Raw genomic sequence first — 24,977 nt, 5'->3', positions numbered from 1 at the left:
AAAGGCCTTGCTGAAGTCCAGAAAGACTACATCCACGGCGACACCTGCATCCAATGCTTTTGTGACTTGATCGTAAAAGGCAATCAGGTTCGTCTGACATGACCTGCCCCTAATGAAACTGTGCTGGTTGCCCCTCAGCATCACCCCTGATGCCGGCCCATCACAGATGTGCTCCTTGATGTTCTTCTCAAAGAGTTTCCCCAGGATTGAGGTAAGACTGACAAGCCTATAGTTGCCCGGGTCCTCCCTCCTCCCTATCTTAAAGATGGGGACCACATTGGCTATCTTCCAATCATCTGGCACCTGGCCCGAGCACCACGAGCGCTATTGATTCAGCATGGACTGGAGCCAGCATGTGGTCAGCTAGCTAATACACAGACACCTTTCCTCAAGGCAGCGGGGAGGGGGGAATTCCTGCTTAGCAGGGAGTGGTGGTGGTGGGTGTGGGGAGCAGCCTGTAAGTCTGTCCCATAGTTGCAGTCAGGGAGCAGAGGGGAGGGGCCAGCTGTGCTGTGGAGCAGAGAGCCCTGCCTGGCCCAGAGAGCATGCTGGGGTTCTGGGGGAGTCTGGTTTATCTTAAACCAGCAAGGGGTCTAGGACAGACTTTGCATAAACCGGTTTGAGCCAAATTAGTTAAGTCTGATACTACATTCAACCAGGGTTATCTCCAACTGCCATTTTCAAACTGATTTATGTGCACTGAACGTCTGTTCTGTTACAGGTTTAAACTAGTTTCTGATCACTTAAACCACTTTATGTGTAATGTCTGTCCCCAGCCATTATGACTAACTACATATAGGCCATGCCCAGACAAGCACAGCTGTGCAGTATGTAGGGTAACAGACTCATTTGTGGTGCCACATACTACAGATTCAGCTGTTCTCCACACTGCCAGGGAGCAGCGTGGAGATTTTTTTTTGAGCCCTGGATATCCAGGTATTCAAAAAACCTGTGCAAAAAAGCATGTGCACCACTCAGAACTGGAGCCTGGCCAGCCAGAGCCACACTCTGGCTGCTGGCCCATCTCCAAGCAGCAGAATCAACACTGCTGCAGCCCCAGGAGGCCCTCAACACCCCAGATAAGGCTGCTGGGGCCAGTCTAGTGCTGATTCCAGCCGTGCCTACTTCACTTGGGGTAATCGCCATGCACCAGAGGGCATTTGGTATAAACATTCCTCTGGGACAACTAGTTGTGGCACAAGGTGTCCCGCTGCTAGTTGTCCCCAGGGAACCAAACACCCATGCTCATGCGGGCATGGCCATGGAGGTTACATCATTCAACAAGTGATTCCTGCATCAAGCTCATACTTTCTAGTTGACTTACAGCATCTATTTTTACAAAGGCCTGCAATAATTTAAAGAGTTCTAGACTTCACACCTCTTAGTAAATTGTTCCAATCATGAAATACTTCTATGGTAAATATTTGCATCGTACTTTTACTAAGAGTTTGTCTAATTTGTGTTTCTATCCATAGGATCTCTGCATACCTCTGTCAAACAGATTAAATAATCTTCTGCTTTTAGAAATTTGTTGTCCATGACCACTTATTTGCCATGATTAAGTCACCTGATAATTTTCTATTGGATAAAAAAATAGTGCAAGACTGAGAAATATAAATATTAGGTTTGGTGACCAAAGTGAAAAATTAAAAAAAATGTTTGGGCTGATCTGAAATAGAAACATTTTTGGCAAAACAAAAATGTAATTTTTAAGTTGACCCAAAAGGTTTTAGTCACCCTGAAATGTATTATTGACTTAGTCATTTCTTATTCTTCTTTTTAAATTTTAAAATGCTGTTTTGAAAATTTGAAACATTTCACTTGGAAAATGTCCAAATGAAACTTTTAAGCTTTTTGAAATTGTTTTCCCTCACTTTTTTGGACAAAGTTATGTGCTGAGTTCAACATGAATTTAGGAATAGTTTTGTCTTCCCCAAAATTGCATTTTCCATCAAATTTACTATTCACTGGAAAAAAACATTCCCCAGGTCTACAATATAAAATAAATTCATATGCCTCTTATGACAAGGTATTGTTTTTTTTCCTGCCTGTGGATTATTTCTACAGTGCCCTTCTGAACTCTTTCCAATTTGTTGACACCCTATTTAAAGCATGTACAGCAGAACTGGACATAGTATTCTAGTAAGAGTGTCACTGATACTGAATAGAGTGGCAATAACAGGTCCTTTATTCTTTATTCCTTATCAATTTAACAATAACATATTCTTCTTTAGAATTTTTCTTTACACAGAATTTATGTTTTAGTTATATATAGTTAAAAGTCATACAACCTTGCTTGATATCTGTAGTTGTATTAGTTTATGCTGCCATAACTGTGTCCAGGCAATGCCCTCTGCTGACATAACTATTTTGGTAAAAATTCATACCTTTAACTAAAGTACTTATGTTAGTTCAAAACCTGTCTGTAAATCTAGATTCAGCAGAAACTTGGGAGCTCGTGTTCAGTTAACTTGTCATTGTGGCTGCTTGCAGACATTAAAAAAAAGTGACGCTTTACTTTAAACTTGCCATGCTTCTGTGCCAAGCCCAGCACATGCCCAGGAGAGGCAGCACATTAGCTAGACCTGGCTCACATGACATCTGTATAGATTGGGTGCTTTAGTGGAGCTTTTTGTCACTTTTATGTAATAGCTGATTAAACGAGCTCTAGCTAAGAGCGCCAGAAATCCCCAGTGAAGCACATGATTTATACAAATGCTGCGGAGCTGGGTTGAAGTAATGTGCTGCTGCTTCTGGTAAATGAGAATGGTATCACAGCCAAAAGCTGATGCATCTCTTATTTAGTTAGTCCACAAGGTACACCTTTACCCTGCCTTCACCCAAAAGATACTATTGCAGAGTATCTTAGTGCTGCCTGAGGAAGGCTGTAAAATTGCTTATAGCAATACATCACATAAACACAAACAGTGATGTTTTGTGTTGAAAAAAAAGTTTCAGTTTCAATTGTAGGTTGCAGTTCTTCATGAAAAAGACTTGTAATGTAAAACAAATCTACACATTTTTCCTTTAATCATGAAACTCAAAAAGTCCCTTTTGTCACCAAAAAGATACTGGCAAATTTGTAAACTAATCCCTGCTTTACTTTTAGTTTTTGGTTTAGAATAATAATTATGATAATGAGGTTTGTGCAAAAATCACATTTATAGTGTCCTATGTATGACAAAAGAAGAAAAAAGCCAATTTTCTATACTAAAATTGCCCCATTCTTCAAAAATATCTTGAGTCAATCAAAGCATCTATAGTTATTGTTTCTATACTACAGTAGTTTTATATGCCACTCAATTTGTAATATCTTGGTAATTTTTAGAAACAGAAGTCAAATTGTGCATCATATGAAATAATTGGTATAAATAAGATGTGGGTACAATCATATTTTTTCTTCTATTTTACAATTCAAAGTACTTTTAATATATATTAGGCTATTTCTAGGACTGTTTTAACATGGCAGTCTCTAGGAGAAGTATGAGCATATGAGAAGTATGAGTGATGACTATGATAAAGGATGAAAGTCCTGGAAAAATAGCAGTAAAAATATTGATTCCTATTTAAATTCAAGGAATTTGAACTGTACAATTGCTATATCAGTACTTTAAAAAATAAATTAAATGATGTTTTAAAATAAAGTTATTTCATTACCTACCACATCTTATCTAAAGAAATTACATCACCTTCGGAAGAATGAATATATTCATTCAAAATCCACTGGTCTGGACCTGGGTGTTATAGAAATATTAATGTTGTGTGCCCTCTCTAGACTGGCCTCCTGGCCAGGTAAAGTTTAATGTAGCAGCATTTGGTTTTCTGTTAACCATCATGTTCACCCATGTGCAAGGGTCTCAATTGTGGGAGGTCAAGATATTTTACTTTAAAAAGTAGGGAAATCACAGAATTCCCCCAACAACTATAATACGGATTTTTTAAAGATACATGATTGCATTTTAACTCAAACTCAAACATTTGACAGCTTGCCGATATTCAGGAATAGAGGGTTTGATCTTGCACATCAGTGATGAAAAGTCCTTTGGCTTGAAAGGGTGTAGGAAAAATTATTATTCTTGCAAAGGGTTGGTTATTCAGCTGGTTTGTGTGAAACACTCAGTAAGGTCCAGGGGAGTTCTGCATATAGGGACATTGATGGATTGATCTAAATCTATCTTGTTCACAATATATATGGACACAGCATTTTCACAATATCAGGGTGCCTTATATTTATAGTCTGTCATATCATATAGAACCCTTTTAGCAAAAATGGCAATCTGATAAATCATTCCAGTATTTAAAAATGCACTAATTATCCACACTGCTAGCTAATTAATTGATGCAAATAAATGCAGATACAATGAAATACTGCTGCCGTGCATTCTAATGAGGAAGCTACTATTGTAGTCTATCAGGGAAATATGTAATAAAACATTTCCAGTGGGTGTTTTCATGCAGGAGGCTAAAATAAATGAAGTAGCTCAATCGTATTTAGGGGCATGAACTAAAATATTTCTGTATTTTGAAACAAAATTATTCTACTTGGCGTATTATTCAGTGCAGACAAGGCAACAAGAAAATAACAGAATGTGTTTTCTGCTTTAAAGTGTTACAGATTAATGTTTTTTACGCATATGTAACATTTGGAACCTACCTCAGAAAAAAAATTAGTAAAACATTGCAGTGTGCTGGGTCCTGTTGGAATGATTTTGTAGCTGTTTTGGTCCAGGAATTGTGTGAGGGGCAAGGATTTTTGTGGGTGATAGCTTTTATTGGACCAATTGCATGACTTCAATAGACTTAGGGAGACTAGATAAATGAAGATAAAGGATACTAGACCTCTGAAGACGAGCTTTCCAATGAGAAGCATACTTCATCAGGTGATCTTCATCAGGTGCTTTGCATATGAAAACTTGTCTAAGTCTATCCCAACCATGCAGCTGGTCCAGTAAAAGATATCACCCACAAAAAATCCTTGACTCTCACTGTGTCCTGGAATAATTTTGTAGTTTTAACCTTACACATGCTGCAAAAAAGGTGCATGAGAGGTGTCTGTACTTCAGAAAATATGTTTAGACTTTTTCAGACCCTGCATTTTTGACAAACATTTTTTGTCATTTACAGTGAATGCACTTGAAAACCAGCATTAGAGACCAAGGACCAGATGATGTGTTGCTGTAGAGATTCCCCTGTCTCTTTGTAAATCATTGCACAGATGTATTAAGGGATTATAAGCACATATTACCAAAAATACTGCATACAAAAAGGCTCTGATCCCTATGAAAGGTACTGGTCGTCACCTCTAGCAAGAGATAGGATGAAGTGATGTAATCAGAGCTTCAGAATTAATTGTTTAGACATAGAGGTTGAGGTGAGGCACATGTGTGTTATATACCTTCGGGCTCAGCTGCTGTAAGGAACAGATAAGAACCACCCTACATACCATTCCTATTTGAAGAGGGAATTCTGGGTTAACAGGCTAAAGGGTAACAAAAATGGCTTGCTACTCTTTTGAGCTTTCCATCATTATCTGCTAAGCCCTTTTTCTGAACAGCTTTGTAGGATACAGCTTTGTGGTTGCAGCTGTAAGATTAATTCTTTTGTAAAGAATTTGAAATGTAGTGATCTGTATATGTTGCTACCATTGCTATCACATATTCTACTCTCTTTTATGGGATGCTTTAGCAAAGAGTCTTTATACTATGAGGTAGGCAGGCAGTTTATTAGCAAATCATGTACCTTTTCTTATGTCTAGTACCTGAGCTATGTAACATTAGTAGAATATCATGCTGTGATGTTAGGCATGGAATGTCCATATTTTAGACAAGGCATGCTTAAAGTGATATGTTTTTTATGGATCATAATTAAGGGAAATGAAATACCTGGTACTTAAAAAGAACAGTATTGCAGTACATATTGTTGTTTCCTAACAGGCACAAAAAAACCCCAATAACATTCCACAGGGATATTTGATTAAGTGCATTTTTTGGTTATCTTACTCTGGGATTTGCTATAATGGAGCACCCTTAGAGTTGTATTGCCATTCCCACAAGCCCTATAATTCCCAGATTTATGTCAGTACTTATGGTACTTCCTCTGCAAAAGCTGAAGTATTAATCACAGCAGTGGTCCCACTGATGTCAGTGGGCATATACTTAAAGTGACTAAGTCAGTGGTTCTCAAACTTGTTGGAGCTGGCAGGCTTTATAATTTTTGTGAGTTGAGTAGCACCCAATTTCAAAAACTTTATCCATATTACAGTGCTTACTTCAGAGGCACTAGGGATTGGGGGTGGGGGACTGGCCAGGTAAGGACAAGCCTGACCTTGCACTTACTTGTTTGTCTCCTTGCATTTTGTAAAAGCCTCACAGGACCTAGTGGCACCCCAGGGTGTCATAGCACCCCAATTGAGACTCACTGGCCTATATGTTTGCAGGATCAGCACCTAAATATACACCTGTTCCTCCATCTTCACAGGGTGCTGAACTGTTTTTCTGAGTCACCTGCAGTACCTTTCATAAAAGTCAGTATTTCCTTGAGATGTAAGCAAAAAAACATTACCACACTGGGCCTGCCAGTTAGTAGAAGAAACTAAAAATTGCAACCTGGATTATTTTACTTAGTTCAGTTTAAGATGACACAATTTCATGACAGTGTTTCACAGAATAGCAGAAGTTTTGTTGGGTGAAATAAATATCATATTTTTTTCTGCTGCTCAAATAAAGGAGTACTAAAAGGATATGTTTTATTAATTTTAATTACTCAGTTTATAATTTCCTCTCTAGCTGTACATTTGGTATTTTCTTTATCCTCAGAAAAACTCCCAATCTTGGTTTGGTGACCTAGACTGCAGGGTTTTTTTTAATTTTTTTAAAGTAGAAGATCAACTAAGGACTTGGTAAATTCACCCAGGCCCCAAGGTCAAAAAAAAAAAAAAGATAATGACAAACTATACACAAATATTTTAAAACTGGAATAATTCTATAAAAAGGACTATTAATTCATAGGAAGAGGAGATGAACATACTGTTCACCTGTAGAGCTTTTCAGTATAATTTTCATATCAAGTGTTAATGACAGGTAACCTCCCTAAAGATTTATACATTCATTTTGCTTCCAGGTATTGCACATTAGTTTGAGACTTTTCTGCACGGCCATGATGTGAATTACAATTAATGCTAAGCAGCCAGGGGTTGTTTGTTAGATTATCAGAACCAGTGAAGGTGAATGACTCATTCTATGCTATTTACAGAACCAAGGCAAGCAATTCATCACTGAACAGATGTTAATGATAGGCTACCTGAATCCCTATAGAGGAACGTCGACTCTTAAGAAACTCCTCTGCTTTTGTCACTAAAATGGCCTTGTCACTGGTTCGTATTGAGGTGCTTTGATTCTCAGAAGCATGACGTTGTGCAGCTGCGGTCTCCAAGGCGAGATTCATGGCCTTGTTACTGTCCAAACTGTCTGTAGAGTTGTACATCCCTCGACCATCTTGAGGCCACGGGGAAATCCTCTGAGTCCGGCTATCATGATATGCATCTTGGGTGGATTCTGTGCTGCTCTGTGCTGTAACTGAGATTAGTGGCTTGGAAGTAGTACGAGGGGGTACTGGTGGCGGTGTTTTTTTGTAACTTGTGTAAGTTACAGCTATAAAAGAAATAATAAAAAAAAAGAAATCAAGATTAATTTGTAAATATGCTTTCTGAGACAAAAATGTAATATACAGATTATGGAACTTAAAGAATAAGGGTAATTGTGAAACAGCCGTTTTCTGTGAAGTTCACTATAACTATCTCATACTAGGATGGGTATCCATAGCAACAGGTTTATTTTATTTCAACTAAGAAGTAAAGATTGAAAATGTTCCTCATGCTAAAATGAGAACCCTTGATTATGGTGAAGATGAAAAAGTAGTTACTAAAGATTTGTGTGAGTGTGGCTGAGTGCTGCAAGTCGTGTTCAGAAGTCTAGTCTAGAAGACTAGTGCCTGTGAGGTTGGCTATAAATGGGATAAAACCAATAAGAGGAATGAGGGATGTTTTTTCCCTTCTTGTAATCATTTGAACTATGGACTCTGCACTGAAATGGTCCATTGAAGGAAGTGACAGCAATATATTGAAACAAGAAATTTGTCAAAGGTTTTTTTCCCCTGAGGAGTACAACATTACATTTTTAACTTTCAAAAACGTTTTTAAATTTACTGTTAGAAATAGATTGATTACCAAAACGACTACTTAAGTGGGGTTTATAAATGATTAAAACAAGCTAAAACATCATTCAAGCAGAACATTCTCTACAAGGAAATGTTTATAAAATGCAAAGGCTACCAACACCATTAACTACAGTGATATTATATGCATGTTTCTGTGGTAGGATTTAAACAAAAAGGGCATGTATTGAGTAGCGCTGTTTTGCAGTATACACACTAAGCAAAAATACATATTTAAAAACAGAACTAAATTATGAACAAGAAACAAGGTACACAGATGAATGGAAAATTTAAATATGTAAGGTGAAATGGGTTTGCTTCTGGTTTGTGTTAGGGCTGTGCGAAGCTTCAGTTGCTGATTTGATTCGGAGTAGATTCGGCTTGAATTGGCGGCTGAATCCAAATTGAATCGGGAGACTGATAAAAAGGTCCGTACTGATCTGAAGCCTCCAAATCAATTTGGAAAAGATTCGGAGGAGATTCGGGTAGTCCCTGCTCACCGCTGCGGGGAGCTAGACCTGGACTCCATGCCAGTAAGGGGGGGGGGAGCTGGAAGAAGGGGGAGGGGACCATGGGGGGACTCCCACCAGGCCCCAAATCCATTACTTGCCACCCACTGCTCCCCCGGCCCTGCCAGTGCCATGTACTCCCCACCCACAGCCCCCCCACCCCCCCAGCCTTGCCAGAGGGGGCACTCAGCTGCCACGGTACAGGGCCAGGGACCCAGGTCCACAGCCCCCTGCTCCCCACAGCAACACCTGAGCTCTGCCTGCCACCCACGGGAGGCTGTAGCTGCTGCAGTGGAGTGGAGCTGGAGTCCAGCTCTCCCTGCTTAATGGGCAACATGACTGGATTGGAGCCCACGAGCGGGGTGGGTGCAGGCTTCCCACTGCAGGCTTGGGCTCCCCACCCTGCTGGCCTCTCCCCAGGGCCTCCATAGCTCAGCGGGTGGGACCTGGCATGGCAGGGCAGAGCGGGGTGGAGAAACTCAGTGCGGCTGCTTTGAGCCAGGTGCAGCCACGGTGTAGCATCTCCTGCACATGTGGAGTTGTGCCCATCACTGCTGCTGGCAGGGGGTGCTTTGCCATGCTAGTGCTTGGCTTATGGTGGCAGCACTGAGCTTCCCTGCCCAGCCCTGCCATGCTGGGTCCTACCCACTGGGCTATGGAGGCCCCAGGAGGGGGGCAGTAGGGTGGGGAACCCTGAGCCTGCAAGCAGCCAGCCTGCCCCATCCCCATGAACAAATCTGGGAAGCATGTGTCCCCCCACTACTCCCCCACAAATGTGCACAGTGGTGGGGAACTAGCCCCTCCCCCGGTGAACCTCCTGCAGCTCCATCCTGCTCTCTGCCCAGGCTCTGCAGCTGCACATTCTGGCCCCAGACCCCAAGCATCACCCAGGTTGGGCAGCAGCCCCATCCCCATCCATGCCCAACTCCCTCCCTCCCTCCATCCCTCACTATGGGGGCCTGAATTCCCCATCTCCCCCCAACATTTACCTGTGGAAGCTGCTCTCCAGGCAGCCTGGTGACCATGTGCTTGTGTATATCTGCACATGCCCCCTGCCTGACCAGCCTCCTCTTGCTCCTCCTAGCCTCTTGCAGGCTGGAACTCTACCAGTCTGCAAAGGGAAACCTACCATTTCCTGTGTTTTTTTTCCTTAAAATGAAAAAATCTGTGTTTTACCGCATTTTTCTGTGGCAAATGGAAAACCTGGATCCCTGTTGATCAGGGATCTGGGGTGCTGGGGAGGGCGGGGGGGGGGGGGGGGACAGTGAGAGAGGGGAAGTAGGTGGGGTGTTTACACTAAGGTGTAGCTTACAGTGGTTATACCTCAGTGTAACATGAGCTGGGTAATATGGATCAGAGATAATCTTGCCCTGAATTGGTGTAACTTCGAGCCACCTAATGAGTATTTAAAACCAGTTTCAAGTGTTAATGTGCAGAGTATCTGGAGGTTAAGAGCTCCAGGAGCCACACAAAATTTGTGTGTAACAAGGCCCTAAGTTATGTACAATATTTTAAGAGCTGCAGGGTATTGCCATTAGATTAATAGGGGTCAAAGATCTTGAAGCCTTGACCATGTTTTCTTGTGGTAGTGGTCAACTGAGAATATTCATGATGAGAGCTGTGTCAAAATCATTCTGAACTTTTAGCTTCTGTGACTGAACTGTGTCTTGTCTTATTTCTAGAGAGCTTGTAAGGGGATAGAAACAGATATCAAAATAATAAATGACTGGTCAATGTTCAGTGTGGGCTAAATAAAAATGAAATAAACTCAAAATGTTAAATTATAACATTGAAAAAATCATCATTATCCTTCTTTACATACTGCTGATAAACTAGATCAAGATTTTTCTGCCTTATTCTGCTTTTGCCATTCTTGCTTCTCTGAAATGACAGTGAAATTGCAAAACCGGGAAGAGGTCCTTAAATGTAAACCCAAACCTGGGGTTTAACAGCAATAGTTATTAAGAGTCTGGTGCTATTGCCTAAGTTTAGTGATCATGTTTTAATGGTTTATATCCCCTACATGAATATTCATTAAAATTAAAATTGGAACAGAACACAATTCAAGGGTTTATTTGACAGAATTAGACTGACATATTACACATCTGAAGACATACTTTTCATATGTTGTGATGCAATGCATTTCTTAAAGCATGGGTGTCCTGTGTTATCACCAAATTTATTCTTTATCAGCTCTGCAATGATTAGCTAAGAAAAATAATACCTCAATGCTTCTTGAATTCTTTGGGGAATACTGGACCCCTGAAATGCTGGAGTGACCAAAATATTCAGAAATTGCCATAGTACTGGTCCATCTTAAACAGTGTCTCAAATTAATGATACTACTGGAGAAATAGCAAGATGCTGTTTCTCAGGTAATGTAGATGCAAGTATTCAAGGTGCTACAAAACATTAGAAATAGAGACATGGATGAAATGAAGCGAATGAAATTGATATTGGAAGCTATTTTTATCTATAAAATAAGACAGGTTATCAAAGTTATGACTAATTTATTATATTTCACCAGCTGTTTTCATCCTGAAGAACAGCAGTGAACAATGAGACATATGGTGAGATGATAATGAAAAATCACAGACAAGGTATATTCCTAATATCCAGGTAGTGGGTCTCATTTTTGCCTAACAAATGTAAATGTTATAATTGTGCAGATTACATTCATAGCTAAATTAATTCTCATATAGCTTTTACAAAAGTCTTCATTTGCCAAAATCAAATATTGTCATTTGATTATTAGTATTTTTAACATTTGCTTCTGAAAACATAGTACTGTTGGTGAGATGCTTTGTAAAGAAAGCACAATTTAAGGAAAACCCAACTTCTGCTTAATGTTGAAAAGGGTATATAAAATTTCTTCTCCCCTTCAAGAAAATCTACAATAAGAATAGTGGAAAAGATCTAAGTGCATAAGCAACATGGTAGCAAAAACGCCCAGTGAAATTCTCTTCAGCAACAGAGATCATAACGTGGAGCAGGTGAGTAAAAATGTATCTCTGTACAGCTGTGAGATTACACATAAAACAATGGTTCCTGTAGGGACCACTTCAGTACCAGAGTGATCCAGACTACACGGAGGTTGTAACCAAAATGGAGGAGATGATTTATGCTGAAAATTTAAGAGCCAACTCTCTTTTCTGCTTTGATCACTCAGTAGTTCCAATGAAGTCAAAGGGATTATTTGTCTGAATAAAGCAGCAGTTAGCCATAATTGAAGTAAATAAATTGCTTATTTACATGTTGACTAAGCAGTAGGCAAGGGATGTGATGAGTGGTGAAACCCTGTACACATGGAATACTCTGCTCCCTAAACTGGGCCCCATCGTGGTGTTTAATAGAGATTGGTTTTCCTTCCAAATTTTAATTATCATTACGCTTCATAATTTTGAATATTTTTGTTATCAGTACAAATGCTCAGACACTTCTTAGTTTCCTAGTTTTTGGCCTCATGTGTGAAACAACATTTCCTTTTAGCAATTCCAAATCACCCCTTTTAATCAGTCATCCCTTTGTTCTCACATCATGAGACAGCAGAAGCTTGTTCCCCAGCTACTCTATCATTCACTATCTTGTACATTTTTATTGTTTCCCTTCTTGCCTCCTTCCTATGGTGGATGATCACAGTCTTTTTAATCTCTCATCATATCAATTTTCCCTACAGCATTATTTTCCTATAGCGTTCTATTAATTTCTGTGTTCAGACGGGTTTTGACTTCTGTTGAACCCATACACACTGACCTGGAGACTGTCAGTGTATGCTGCTGCTTGAGTTGAGGCATGCTGCAGTTGCCTGGGAAATGCACTGATTCAGTCTCATAGACAAGAAAATGTGTTCCTTGGCAACACTGAAATTGTGGAGTGCCTAATTCTGAGTAACATCAAAACTTGCAAAATTTTATCTGAGACTTTCATTTCCCAACTTTGGTGAATGATTTTGGTGTTTAATTGCTGACCATTCCTGATACTCAGCTTTTCCATCATGCTGTAAACCAGAGAGGCACTTACAAAGAAAAAATAATATACTTCTCCCACATGGACAATTGGCCTGTGACATCTGTAGCAGCCTTGAAGTACAGAGAGAAAAATTAGTTGGCATCATCAGTCAGAAATATTGTCTTTCTACTGGTTTCCCCCAAACACATAAAGCTGAGATAATAAAGCTGAGATTGTCATCCTTCTGTATTCACAGGATACCCCAATAGAGAGCTTTACTAACTGTTTTCTGGAAACTGGAATTTAACAACTTGCCTTCATCTGCTACTGATCACCACCAAGAAACATACAGGGGAAAGCAAAAAAATAAAATAAAATAAATTAAATATTCATGCTAAATTTGATGGATGTCTTTGAATCACGGTACTGCCTATAGTCTCTCTCATCTTCAACAAAAATAAGAAACAGATTTTAAGTAGATTAATGGCAGGACAGTCAGTTGCTTCTATGTAGATTCATAGTGGGCTAAATAAACTACACCAAATTTGGACTATTTTTTCAATCTGGCTCGTAACAGAAGCTGGTAACCAAGTAGCTTAATATGAAATAATTTATCGAGTGATCATGGAAATGTGTAATATACACCTATTTGTTTCAGTCCTCATACTGTATAAGCAGTGCAAATCCCATCAAAGTTATTTCCTGTTAATTGATTTTATTGTTTCCAGCAGTGTTTAAATTACAGTTGGCTTACAGACCTACTCAATGCCAAACAGTCAATTACTACTGCATTTTTTGAACCACAAACAACTTTCATTAACGTGAGTATTATGGAACAATTTAAAAAGCACAGTGAGGAAGAAGGGTGCAAGGCACTCCACAAACAAGTGACAAAGAATACAATCCCTGTCTTGGAATGCTTGTAAATTTTGCATCACCTGGGACACAAAGTAATAATATTGACTACTGTACTCTTCACTGAGAGAAGTAGCAAGAAGGAGCACAGAATTTTCCCCCATACAGTTGCATCTGGCTGAATTTGCTCAAGGTAGTATAGTATAGAAACAGTCCTAGAATTAATTAATCATTTTCTCCAAAATATTATTTCAATACAAATACAATTTCTACTAGAAATGAAATGCTATTCAGTTCATTAACAATAACTAGGTCTATAATTATCTATATTAATCTGAAGATTTAAAAGTTAACAAGCAGAAGGTAAGATCTGGTATTTTGGATTGAACACCAAGTTGCATTAAAATAGATGACATTCCAGTCACTTTCAAAGCATACTCCTTTCTAATTCACCCACAGCTATTATTCATTAACAACATGTAATCATTTTTTTTTTACTATGAATCACTATAACTGTTAATATTAACCTAATGGGAAAATGCTGTTATCTAGGCTAACAGAGATAAAGTTAAATACATGATGAATTTAGTTAAAGACACCAGCAATTAAAAGGAATGGTTTTCCCTTGCTACACAGAGGACAGGATAAAGGAAACACACTAAAGCTAAGTACAGACAGTCAAAAAGCCTGAGGCTGAATCGATTTAATCTTTTCAGGTTATTCTAAGCTGTGAAGATTGAACTGATAAGCAAGTGAACAGACATTCACTTCTAATTCTGGAAATGCAGGCACATGCCTGCTGTGGCATAGGCCAGAAGCTGGGGAGCACTACAGCATTCGTCCCTGCTCGGTTGCATCAGACAGCTTGGGCCAAGGATAAGCTGCCCACCCTGTGAGGGTGGGGTTTGCTGGGGAGGTGCAAAGCATCCTGGGATGTTGGGGGAGTGTGAGTTAATATGAATTTCAAGGGGATCTGGGACAGAAGTTCAATAAACCAATTTAACCTAAATCAATTAAGTCTGATACTACATCCATCCAGGTTTATCTTAAATCAGTTTCAGCCATTTTGAAAGGGATTTATGTGCTCTGAACTTTTGTTGTGTTACAGATTTGAACTGGTTTCCAATTACTTATACTGGTTTATGTGTAATTTCTGACCCTAGCCCTGATTTCCTGAATAACAAGCTCTGTGCAACAGGGGCACAATTACTGTGTTACAGGCCCCTTGTACATGTTACATCTAAGATGTGGTTAATCAACTGATTACTGTAACTGTAACTACACATCCAACCTACACAAAAATGTGTAATAACTTTGTGGCTTGTTCTATTACCAGGCTAGGCCTTCCAGCCATAGAGGTGCACCTGGTTCTGAGACATGTTTTTTTCTATTTAAAAGCATGTTGTTTACCCAATGACCATGAAAAAAAAAACAACTTTAAAAGGACATGATAATATTAAACAGGTTAATTTTGCTTTTACAAAAGAAAAACTTATCTATTTTTTTTATAAAGGCAAATAGAATTGTGAGATCTACAAATAGATTCTTTCTTCCATCATTAACATGTTTTTTTGCTCAGTAAATAAGATGATGTAGAAATGAGACTGTGCATATGGGATCTTTGGATGATGACACAATAATTCTGCATCAAATGAAAGAAGGGAAAAAAAGTTAAGATAAATTAGCCTAACCAGGAACATCCAGATGACTGCACAGGTAGAGTTTGTGGTGCGGCAGACCCTTCTCCAAAGTTATGTGCAAGCCAATCAACTTATGCCTGAGTGAATTAAATTTTAGGGGGAGTTTTATGAATACAAATAATATTAGCAAACATAACAGGGAAAAACACAATATTTGTATTTTGTGGAATCAATTGTATCACTCAAAAATTAACCTGAAAATTACTAACCAAGATTGGAAGTGCTTCACATCCACTATGGATATATATTGGACAAGAACAAATGACTACACTAACAGAGTGGAAAATCAGGCCCACAGAATATTTACTTGTAAACTAATGAACCTTTTACTCACCAGTGAGTGCACTGACATGAGACATTTACTGAATAATTAGTTGAATAATTAGCTCAGCAGTAAATGTCTACAAGTATAGTGCTATTGGGCAGGAGTAAACTAATTAGCTTATATTATTTTAAAAAAATCTATAATTAAAAAAACCTTATATCATTTTTAAAAAACTCAGCAGCAGGATAGTTCTTGTATTTACAAACTATTGAACACTTCAAACATTTACAAGTACTATCCTGTTGCAGAATTTTTACTCTGCTGCAATGCATGTGTAGACGCTGGAGTGGCTGGCTGAGGCACAAGCGTGCTTCAGTGCAGGGGCTGCCTGCCAGCTAGCCCCGCACTGGAGCACCCTCATGTCCCAGCCAGCCCCTCTGCAGTATTGGGCTGGGTTGGAGCAGCCCCAGGCTGGCAGGCTGCCCAACCCAGGGCTACTCTGAGCTGAATCAATGTGCTGTGGTTCCAGGAGCATGTGTAAACACAGTGCTCAAGAGCAATAAGCTCCAGTAGGATAAGCACCGTAGTTTATTGCTTTGACTTAATTGCACACGTAGGCACATCTACTGACTGCTAAGTGACTTCTTGCTCATTTCCTTGGTAAAAGTCCACTTTGGCCTTGGGTCTACAACAGTGGTTACCAAAAAGTGGATCTCGATCTGCCGGTATATCTTGGAGCCTCTTGCTATAGATCTTGGAGCCTCTTGGAGTCAATCCAAGGCTGGAGTAGGGGGCTGAGTGCCCGCATGCATGCATGCATGTGCCCCAGCCCAGCAGGTCAATCTGTGAGGGAGGAAAGGGGCAGGGGCTAGATCAAGGCCTCTGCGGCGAGGGATAGTGCTGCAAGAGCAAGTTGAGTGGGACCCTGGCCGGGTGGGACTTACCTGCTGGGGAGGTGCGCCCCCAAATAATTTTTTCTCCCTCTGCCTCAATGTCTCCCCTTTCCCTTCCCATAGACTTACCTGCTGGGTGGGGGGTGGGGGTGACGGGTTGGAAACCACTGGTTTACAGGAAAGGACCTTTATATCTTTGACCTCAACTTTTGGATCACACTGGGTTTACCCTAGGCTTGCCTTCCCTTTGTGAGGTTACATTGGTGTTCTCCAGAGGTGGAAGTGCATGAACATTCTGAACTTAGCACCAAACCCTTTAAAATACACAGGTCATATTTGAAATTAAATATAGAAAATATTTTTAACAAAAATAAATGTTTTAAAAATCACATTACATTTTAAATGGCCTAAAAGCTAATTAGATGGGCTTTTTTAAATCACCACAAGAGGACCGCCCCCCTCCCCCTCCCCAAAAAAAGCCATGTTATTTAAATGCTTACAAGAGGTAAACTGTACCCTGGCCCAGTAGCAGTGATTGTAAACAGTAGCATAACTATGGTGGGATGAGAGAGGCTTCATCCCTGGATGCTGATTTAGAGGCGGCACCAACAGCATCCCACAGTAGTCTGCACCCCTGCTCTGTCACCTGGCATTCCCTCCTTCCCTTCCCCTATCACTTTTCACCCCTCTTCACCTTCCTCCCCCTCAATTCACTGGCATTCAACAGCATCTCTGCCCAGGGCACCAGAATAGCTAGTTATGCATTGGGTGGCCATCATAGAGGACATTCTGGTTTTCTGCTACTCTGTCCTCTATTGATATGAAACCATGATATGTACTCTATTTTTTCTCTTGAAGAGAAGAAATAAAGGATATAAAGGCGTCCAGTTTCATATCAATAGAGGACAGAGAACAACCAGACTGTCCTTTATGATGGCCACCCTAGTTATGCATCTGATCAAAAATTCCCATCTTTTGCCAGACAGAGTTTCTTTTATCTCTCTATTTCTCCCTCTTTCTTTTCCACCCATCCATCCCTTCAAAATGTATCATCCTTCTTACTTTCTACTTCCACTTCCTGCTGTAGATATGGGCAGTGGGGAGAACAATAATACCTTCACAATGGCATTTGTGTGCTGATATAGTTTAGGAAAACACTTACTTTCCCCCACATCACTTCTACTAGGACCTTATCTTGTTTTATAATAGGCTTATTGTGAAATGTGGTTTAACAATCCAAACTAAATGGGTTCTTCCTGATGGCAGGGTCATTGTTTTTCAATAGTTTGTATTCATTTCACTTGGTGGCTTAATCCAGATTTAAACCCCTTCCCCTTGACATGCCCCATTAATGCTATGGAAAACTGGTTTTGAAATCAAGGCTGTAAGTGGATATTTTTCATATATCTAATATATTATTAATAGTTGCCTCCTGCTGCCACATTTTTGCAGTCCTTAAGAGAACAAGGCTACAATTAATCATGTGCTTGGGTTCTTTTGATGGATTCTTTTGGTCCAAAAATTCTGTTATGTCTTCTATCATACCTTATTTGACAGCCCAGTGCTCACCCCAGTGAAAACTCACACACACAGCTCTAAAAAGCAAGCAGAAACATAGTCACTGCATGGTCTACTCCTTTCTCTCATCAGCCAACTTCACTGGTCTTAGTGCAAGGGGAAGGTGAGGTTTTCTCCCTAACCTTTTTCATTTGACCAGTAGTGCTAACCTATACAATCCTTGCCTTTAACCTGGTTATTAATGGCTCAAGCAAAGGAAAGGAGAGAAAATTCTTTTTATCCTTTCCACACAGCAGCTAGTAACAACCTTGTTTAAGTGGTTTCCCAACCTTGTATACTTTTGTAGTTTTCAAATTGGTGTTGCTCAGCTGAAGTTAATAGGGCTAGGTTGATTTACACCAGCTGAGAAGGGTCTTATTACTATACTCTTGTCTACTGTAGAGATTGGCTACATTTTTGTCCTTTATCTGCAATTATACATATGTATGTGTTTATGTGTATGTATGTGTGTATATATGTGTGTGAATGATGCGTGTGTATGTATACACACATAGTATACATGTATATACAGGTTTCCCTTGCTTTATATTGTAAATGTGTTCCTGGACAATGGCGCATAACCCAGATTTGCATAAAGAGAATTCACTTTACAATGTAACAAATAGGGATATGTTCCAAGTCCTTGACGGTACTGACCTCCAGACACATTTCTATGACTTTTAAAAGACAATTTTGGTACTCATCAATAGCAGACAGGCGGTTGTCACCATGTGCTGTACTTTGTGCCCAGCTGCAGCTGCCCAAGGATCAGCGCTTCTGTGCTGTGCCGTGCCCACTGCCCGGCCAGCAGCGGGATGCATGTGGCATTGCGCTGCTCCCGGGGCAGCTGCAGCTCCAGAAGGATGGGCAGCAGCTTCCCTGAGCAGCAGGCTTCACCCACACTGATTGCATAAAAGTGAATTTATGTCTCATATAACACATTTTTGGTATAAAAAGGGTCATCACATGAGGGTGAATTTGCACATATAGGACCCACATAAAGCAAGGGAAACCTGTATATGAAATATGTAAAAAATATAAAAGGAGAGCTTGTCTACATTGCTTCCATGCTATGAAGCATGCCCTATGCGTGCACTTTAAATCATTGTTTGTCAAATCTGGGTAAGAGTTAATACATGTTTTACAGTAGTTCCAAGCTTTTGCCAAAAGTCTACCCAAGATAAAGAGCCTAAGAATGGTTCTGTATGCTTCAGTCACTGTTAAAAGGTGGCTACATTGCCTCATACTTGGAATATGGCACACACTGGCTGTGTCTACATGAGTGGTGGACTGCATAGTAGTTATTGCATAGTAATTTAGTACTTGCTTAACTGGAGTTACTGTGCAGTACTGTTGCCACAGGTTTTTTCCTGATACTACTGTGCTGTAGCTTGTTTCTACTGTGCACACAGTTAGTGCCCAGCAACACTACTCTACTGTGCGGTAGCAATGAGCTATGGTGAAGTAGGTCATTGCTACTGTGCCTTAGTGTCTTGTGTAGATGTGCCCACTGAGTGGGAATGCATGGAGGTTTCCTGGTGGTGCTCCTTTAAGTGACATGAAAGCAGCATCAACATGACCTGAGACACTACCAAAGGATAAATCCCAGGCAAAATAGTCAGTTTAATGCAGCAGGTGATGTATCTATTTGTTGCTGCCATCTCAGTGCTGCATCAAATCCATGCAGTCATTTGACAACAAACAAGGACTTTACTATTAATACAACTTCTCAGATCAATCAAAATTTACTGGTCTTGTTACAGAAATTGATGGATGAGATGCTATGGTCTGTGTTGTGCATAGACTTAGATTAAGTTATTGCAATGGACCTTTCAAGGCTTAAAGTATATGTATCTGTGATATTATACAGGAAACTAAATAAATAGACCGGAAAATGTGACCACTAAATTTGGAAAATGGTGGAGTCTAAGAGTAGCATTTGAATACATTTTAATCTCCTAATTACAACCTGAAGAACAGAATGAAAAGAATTGTAGTAATCAAGTCATTCAATGTTTAAATCATTGCTTCCATATTGAAGAAACATATCTCTGTAGGCAGGCCACGCTACATAAATGAGAAGATCTGTTTAGGCAGAGTAATTAATGTTAGGCATAAAACAGAAATGTAAATCAAATGGGACATGAAAGTTATTTTCTGCAAGTTTATACTAAAGTTAAAAGAGAGAAATGGGCAATGCCAACCTTGGGCAATCATTGATGGACTAGCTACAAAGGGTTCTATTTTAGATCAGTTAATTAGCAAGAAATTATAGTCTGACTAGCATTTAGCATCCTGTAGACAGCAAAGTGTTGACAGCTGTTTTGATTTTCTAGACAATTCCTATGTTCTTCTAAAGTGTTGAAATTGCATTACAAAATATGATCTCAGTTTTTCAGTGTCAGAAAGGAAAATTGAGGTGGGAAAATTGCATATTTAATCATGTTCTATTTAAAAAAGATATATTACAGAAATCAAAACTATATTGCTTATAATACCCAAGGGCTGAAAAGAGCTAAGAGTCTGATATGGTTTCCAAACTATGGAGCAGTTATGCTCCCATTAACTTCACTTGGAATTCTGCCCATGGCTTTTTCTGGAAAAGAATCAGGCCTCATATTGATACACTGATATTCATTCTTCCTGTGGGGAGGGAGGGTAATAGGCATAGACTTTTTTTTTATAGTCTAACCAAAGAAAATCTTATTCCCCAATTCCCGGAACGCATTTCCCCTTCGCAGTCAATCATTCTCCGTCAATGTTTTCACAGTCACATCTACAAGCACATAAGTTAAATAGTTTTTTCATTGAGTCATTTTTACTCTCTTATTGTACCTGGAAGATCAGAAATATTTTTGACTATGAGTAAGGAGTTACCAACAAAAAACAGTGGAGAAATGCTAATAAAACAATTAACTTTAAAAGATACATTGCGTAATAAACTAGCTTTAAAAGAGCACGACATCAGTTCCCCTACATTAATGGTAATTGTAAATGACTAAACTACTTTTAATAAACAATAAAAAAATCCTTAGCTTTTACATAATGCTTTTCATATTTAAAGAGGTCTGCAAGCATCAATTCACTGTTGTATTTGAGTGAGATAATGGACAGATTAGAAATCCATTTGCCCAAGAATACAAGAACCAAAATCAAAACCCAGATTAAATCACCTCTCTGAGAAGACCACAAAACCACTACCAAGAAGCAAGTCCCACCCTCTTCCTACCACTGCACAAGTGCTGCAAGCTAAAAATATAGTGTGATTGCCATTAGCTGTGCTGAGTATACCCACCACTGCTCTCAGGACCACATGCCACACTGAGAACTTGGAAGCATCCCCAGGCACACTGCACAAAGCATGTGCGTGGTTGGATCAGGAGAGACTGGAAAGGGCTTTTAGCAGAGGTTTGGGATAACTGCATGTCCCATGTAGATATAGTCATAGTTCCAGACCAAGCACCTGGCCCTTTTTAAAATGTGCATAAGACATTGCTGGGCTTAGACCTCCTATACATAAGGCACAGTCTGGGTCCCATTGAAATCAATGGGATTTTTACCTTGACTTCGATGTAGCCAAGATTTCACCCATTACTTCCCTCTTAGAGTGACATTTTATAGTAGAATAATTTTTTTCAACAAGGGGAGTGTAAAATATACACACTTTTCTGGATGCAGAGTGATTTAGAACAGCCCCAGGGCCCTATCAAAGTTTGAAAGCATCTCCAAAATGTAGCTCACAGCACTGCAGAATTGCAGTTCCATCTTCTATGTGCCCTTTCAACCCTTACCATTGCTTGTCATATACCTAGATTTGCCAGTAGTATTTGGGGGCAGTCTTTTGTCTTCAGTATAGACTGCAGCAGAGGAATTATCACCTGACTAAATACAGAACTTTGAGGTCCTCTTTACACCACTCTAAGTCAGGGCAGAATTGAAAATATTACCTCTTGTCTTACTAAAATCTGTATAAGGTTTGGGCCAGTTTCTCAGGTACAGTAAGTCCAAGGGATTTCAAGGAAGCCATGTTAACCTATAGGAGCTGAGGATCTGGATTATGTGACATACAATTTTATATGTGAACTGATAGGAAGCTCAAAACAAAAACGTAAGGATTCAACAGGATTCATAAAGAAAAAACTTTACATTGTAGCTCACATATCACCCTTTTGGCTCTTACATATATTTCTTTAAAAAGCAAAGGCAATCTTCCTGCATGAAGAGCTGAAATAAAATTAGTTCACACTTTCTAAGATGTGTAAAAGGTAGCTCTGGAAGCACAGGAACTAGTACAGGCACAGCTCACTATTGTACCTTCCCAATTTGTGTAGCTCCTCTGAATGAACTTCCAGGGCATGGAATTTACCCTGTCATGCCTTTTTCCATCAAAGCCTGCCATTTCAAGGATCTGAATAACAAAGCTGATCCTTGTGTTGATGTATTTTTTCCCCTCTCCAATAGACACTATTGTTCATACAACTGCGGAAGAGGTGGTGCCTCCTTTCATTAAGAATCGTGGGCTCTCACCCAGGATGCACAAAGACCAGGTAAGTTCCCTTCCTTTGCCTTTGGGGATTTGAACCCTCATCTTCTATTCTAAGGAAACCTTCCTAATCACCAAGCTATAGAATATTATAGGATAGCAGTACGATCAATCTTTCTATTTGAGAGACAAATACTGTTGAGCAATTGATGCTACTCCACTTCGTATGGACTAGAAAGAGAAAATGACTATGTAACATGATAAATACTATGTTTTCTCCAGCTCCGTTCCTCCATAACTTATTAGACTGCTGGACAACTACTCCCATTCGTTAAAAAGGACGTGAATCTCTCTTCTCTGGGAGAATTTGGCTCCACAGCTGTTCTTTGATATTTATTTCTATGGAATTTCTAAGCTTCAATCTCTGGGTGCTACTTAAACAATAATATTGGACCTTCATTCCTTGCTTTTGTTTAACAATGTCCCAAATGCAAACAAAATTAAAAGAAAAAGGTTTCATGACAAAAACTGAAAAAAATGTTCCTTCTAGTTTGGATCAGACCAATTTTTTTTTGCAAAGTTCTGGTTTGTCCTGCTACCAATGCCAACTGAAAAACAAATTTTTCACAGTCCTTAGTAACTTTTAGTCAAAAGTAGTAAGAAAAAAATGGAGGGAAACCCTCCCCCACTACCACCAAATCTTGAGAACTGGTTGAGGCCCACTGGCCATCCAAAGTTTTCCAGGTAGAAACCAAGAGTCAGATCTTCCTCTACCTATTAAGGACCTAAGGGGACTTAGGCACTTAGGTGTGATCCTATCCCACTGTGTTCAAGACCCTGAACATCCAATAATGCATCTATTCTTGTTATAGCTTGTCATTTTAGCCTTAAGACTAAATTACAAAAAAAATGCAGTGAGGTGGAAGAGGACCCACTCATCATTTTATGGGATACAAGCAGAGTGAAACAGGATTGCATGTGAACACTTAAGTCCTCTGAGGTACCTAATAGGTGGAGTGAGATCTATGTCCATCTGCACATGTACATCTCTGCAACAGGGATTTATACTGCAAATACCTGGAGAAGTAACCTGGGTCTTATGGGTCCTTTCCTAGAAATGACATAGTGCCTCTAGTGAGGGAGCAAAGGTAAGAGAGGTCTTGGTGAGGCCACAGCTGGAGTACTGTATCCAGTTCTGGGCTCCGCAATTCAAGAAGGACGTCAAGAAACTTGAGAGAGCCCAGCAGAGAGCCACGCGCATGATCAGAGGGCAAGAGAATAGGCCCTATGAAGAGAGGCTGAGAGCCACGGGACTCTTCAGTCTGGAAAAGTGCGGGCTCCAGGGGGACCTGGTGGCTACCTATAAGTATACAAGGGGTGTTCATCAGGATCTGGGAGAACATCTGTTCATCAGAGCGCCCCAAGGGAAAACAAATACAAATGGTCATAAACTCCTACAAGACTGTTTTAGGCTGTACATAAGAAAAAAATTCTTTACTGCCCGAGCTCCCAAGACCTGGAATAGACTCCCTCCAGAAGTGGTGCAGGCACCTACTCTGGACTTATTCAAGAAATGCTTGGATGCTTATCTTGCTGGGGTCTTTTGACCCTAGCTAACTTCCTGCCCCTGGGGCAGGGGCCTGGATTTGTTCTTTGAGGTCCCTTCCAGCCTTAACATCTATGAATCTATGAAGAGAAAGCAGTGGCTGGAATCAAAGAAATCTGTATTTGATAGCTTTCCGTAACGTTGGGAAAGGCATCCTGCCTGTGGCAGAGGAATACAGGCAAGAGGCAGCAACAGCTGGAGCTGTACTTTATGGCTAGGGACAGAAATTACACATAAACCGGTTTAAGTGATCAAAAACTGGTTTAAACCTGTAACAGAACAGAAGCTCAGTGCATGTAAACCAGTTTAAGTGCACAGAAAAATGGTTTAAGATAAACGTGGTTGAATGTAGTATCAGACCTAATTGATCTGGGTCAAACCAGTTTATGAAACTTCTGTCTCAGACCCCTTCCTGGTTCAAGTTAATTAGAATCCCTCAGCATCCCAGCATGCTTTTCAGCCCTGGGCTGGGCTGTCTGCTCCAGAGAGTAGGGCTGGCCCCACCCCCTTGCTCTCTAGTTGGAGCAGTGAGGGCTGGCTGACAAGGATGTGGGGAGGGGGCAAAACTGGCTGGGGATGTAGTCCCCCCTCCCCCCCAAGCAAACCCTGGCTTGGGTCTGGGGACAGGGCGGTGGGTTAAATACCCCTTCCCCTACTCAAACTTACTGCTGGCTGCAACTGTAGACTACAAATCCCACAGGAACCTGGAAACAGGAAGAGAAAGTGATGAACAATCCTGCAGAATCCTGTTGCTTTAATTCTGGACTGCAAATCCCAGAGACCTCGGGGGCAGCAGGAAGAGGAAGTGAACACACAGCAGAGAGCCATACCCTGTTCCCCCTGGCTTCTGGCCTGAGCCACTGCAGCCATGTAGCTGCATTTCCTGAATCAAAGTAATGTCTGTTCACTTCTGTTTCAATTTAACCTGTGTAGTTTAGACAGAATGAATT

The 24,977-nt window shown here is 40.2% G+C and overlaps 1 protein-coding gene across 1 annotated transcript in view; it reads right to left on the bottom strand.

Moving 5' to 3' along the window:
* Positions 1–24,977, bottom strand: part of DLGAP2 (DLG associated protein 2) — a 153,248-nt gene that overhangs the window by 52,076 nt on the left and 76,195 nt on the right. Inside the window, exon 5 of the mRNA XM_006275974.3 lies at positions 7,300–7,649. Within this exon, the coding sequence (XP_006276036.3) occupies positions 7,300–7,649 (350 nt within the window). The remainder of the gene's footprint in view (positions 1–7,299; positions 7,650–24,977) is intronic.

The sequence above is a fragment of the Alligator mississippiensis genome, chromosome 1, assembly GCF_030867095.1.
Source record: "Alligator mississippiensis isolate rAllMis1 chromosome 1, rAllMis1, whole genome shotgun sequence".
NCBI classification, from domain to species: domain Eukaryota; kingdom Metazoa; phylum Chordata; order Crocodylia; family Alligatoridae; genus Alligator; species Alligator mississippiensis.
Note: the sequence above shows the minus strand (reverse complement) of the source record. Positions and strands in the feature narration are given on the sequence as shown.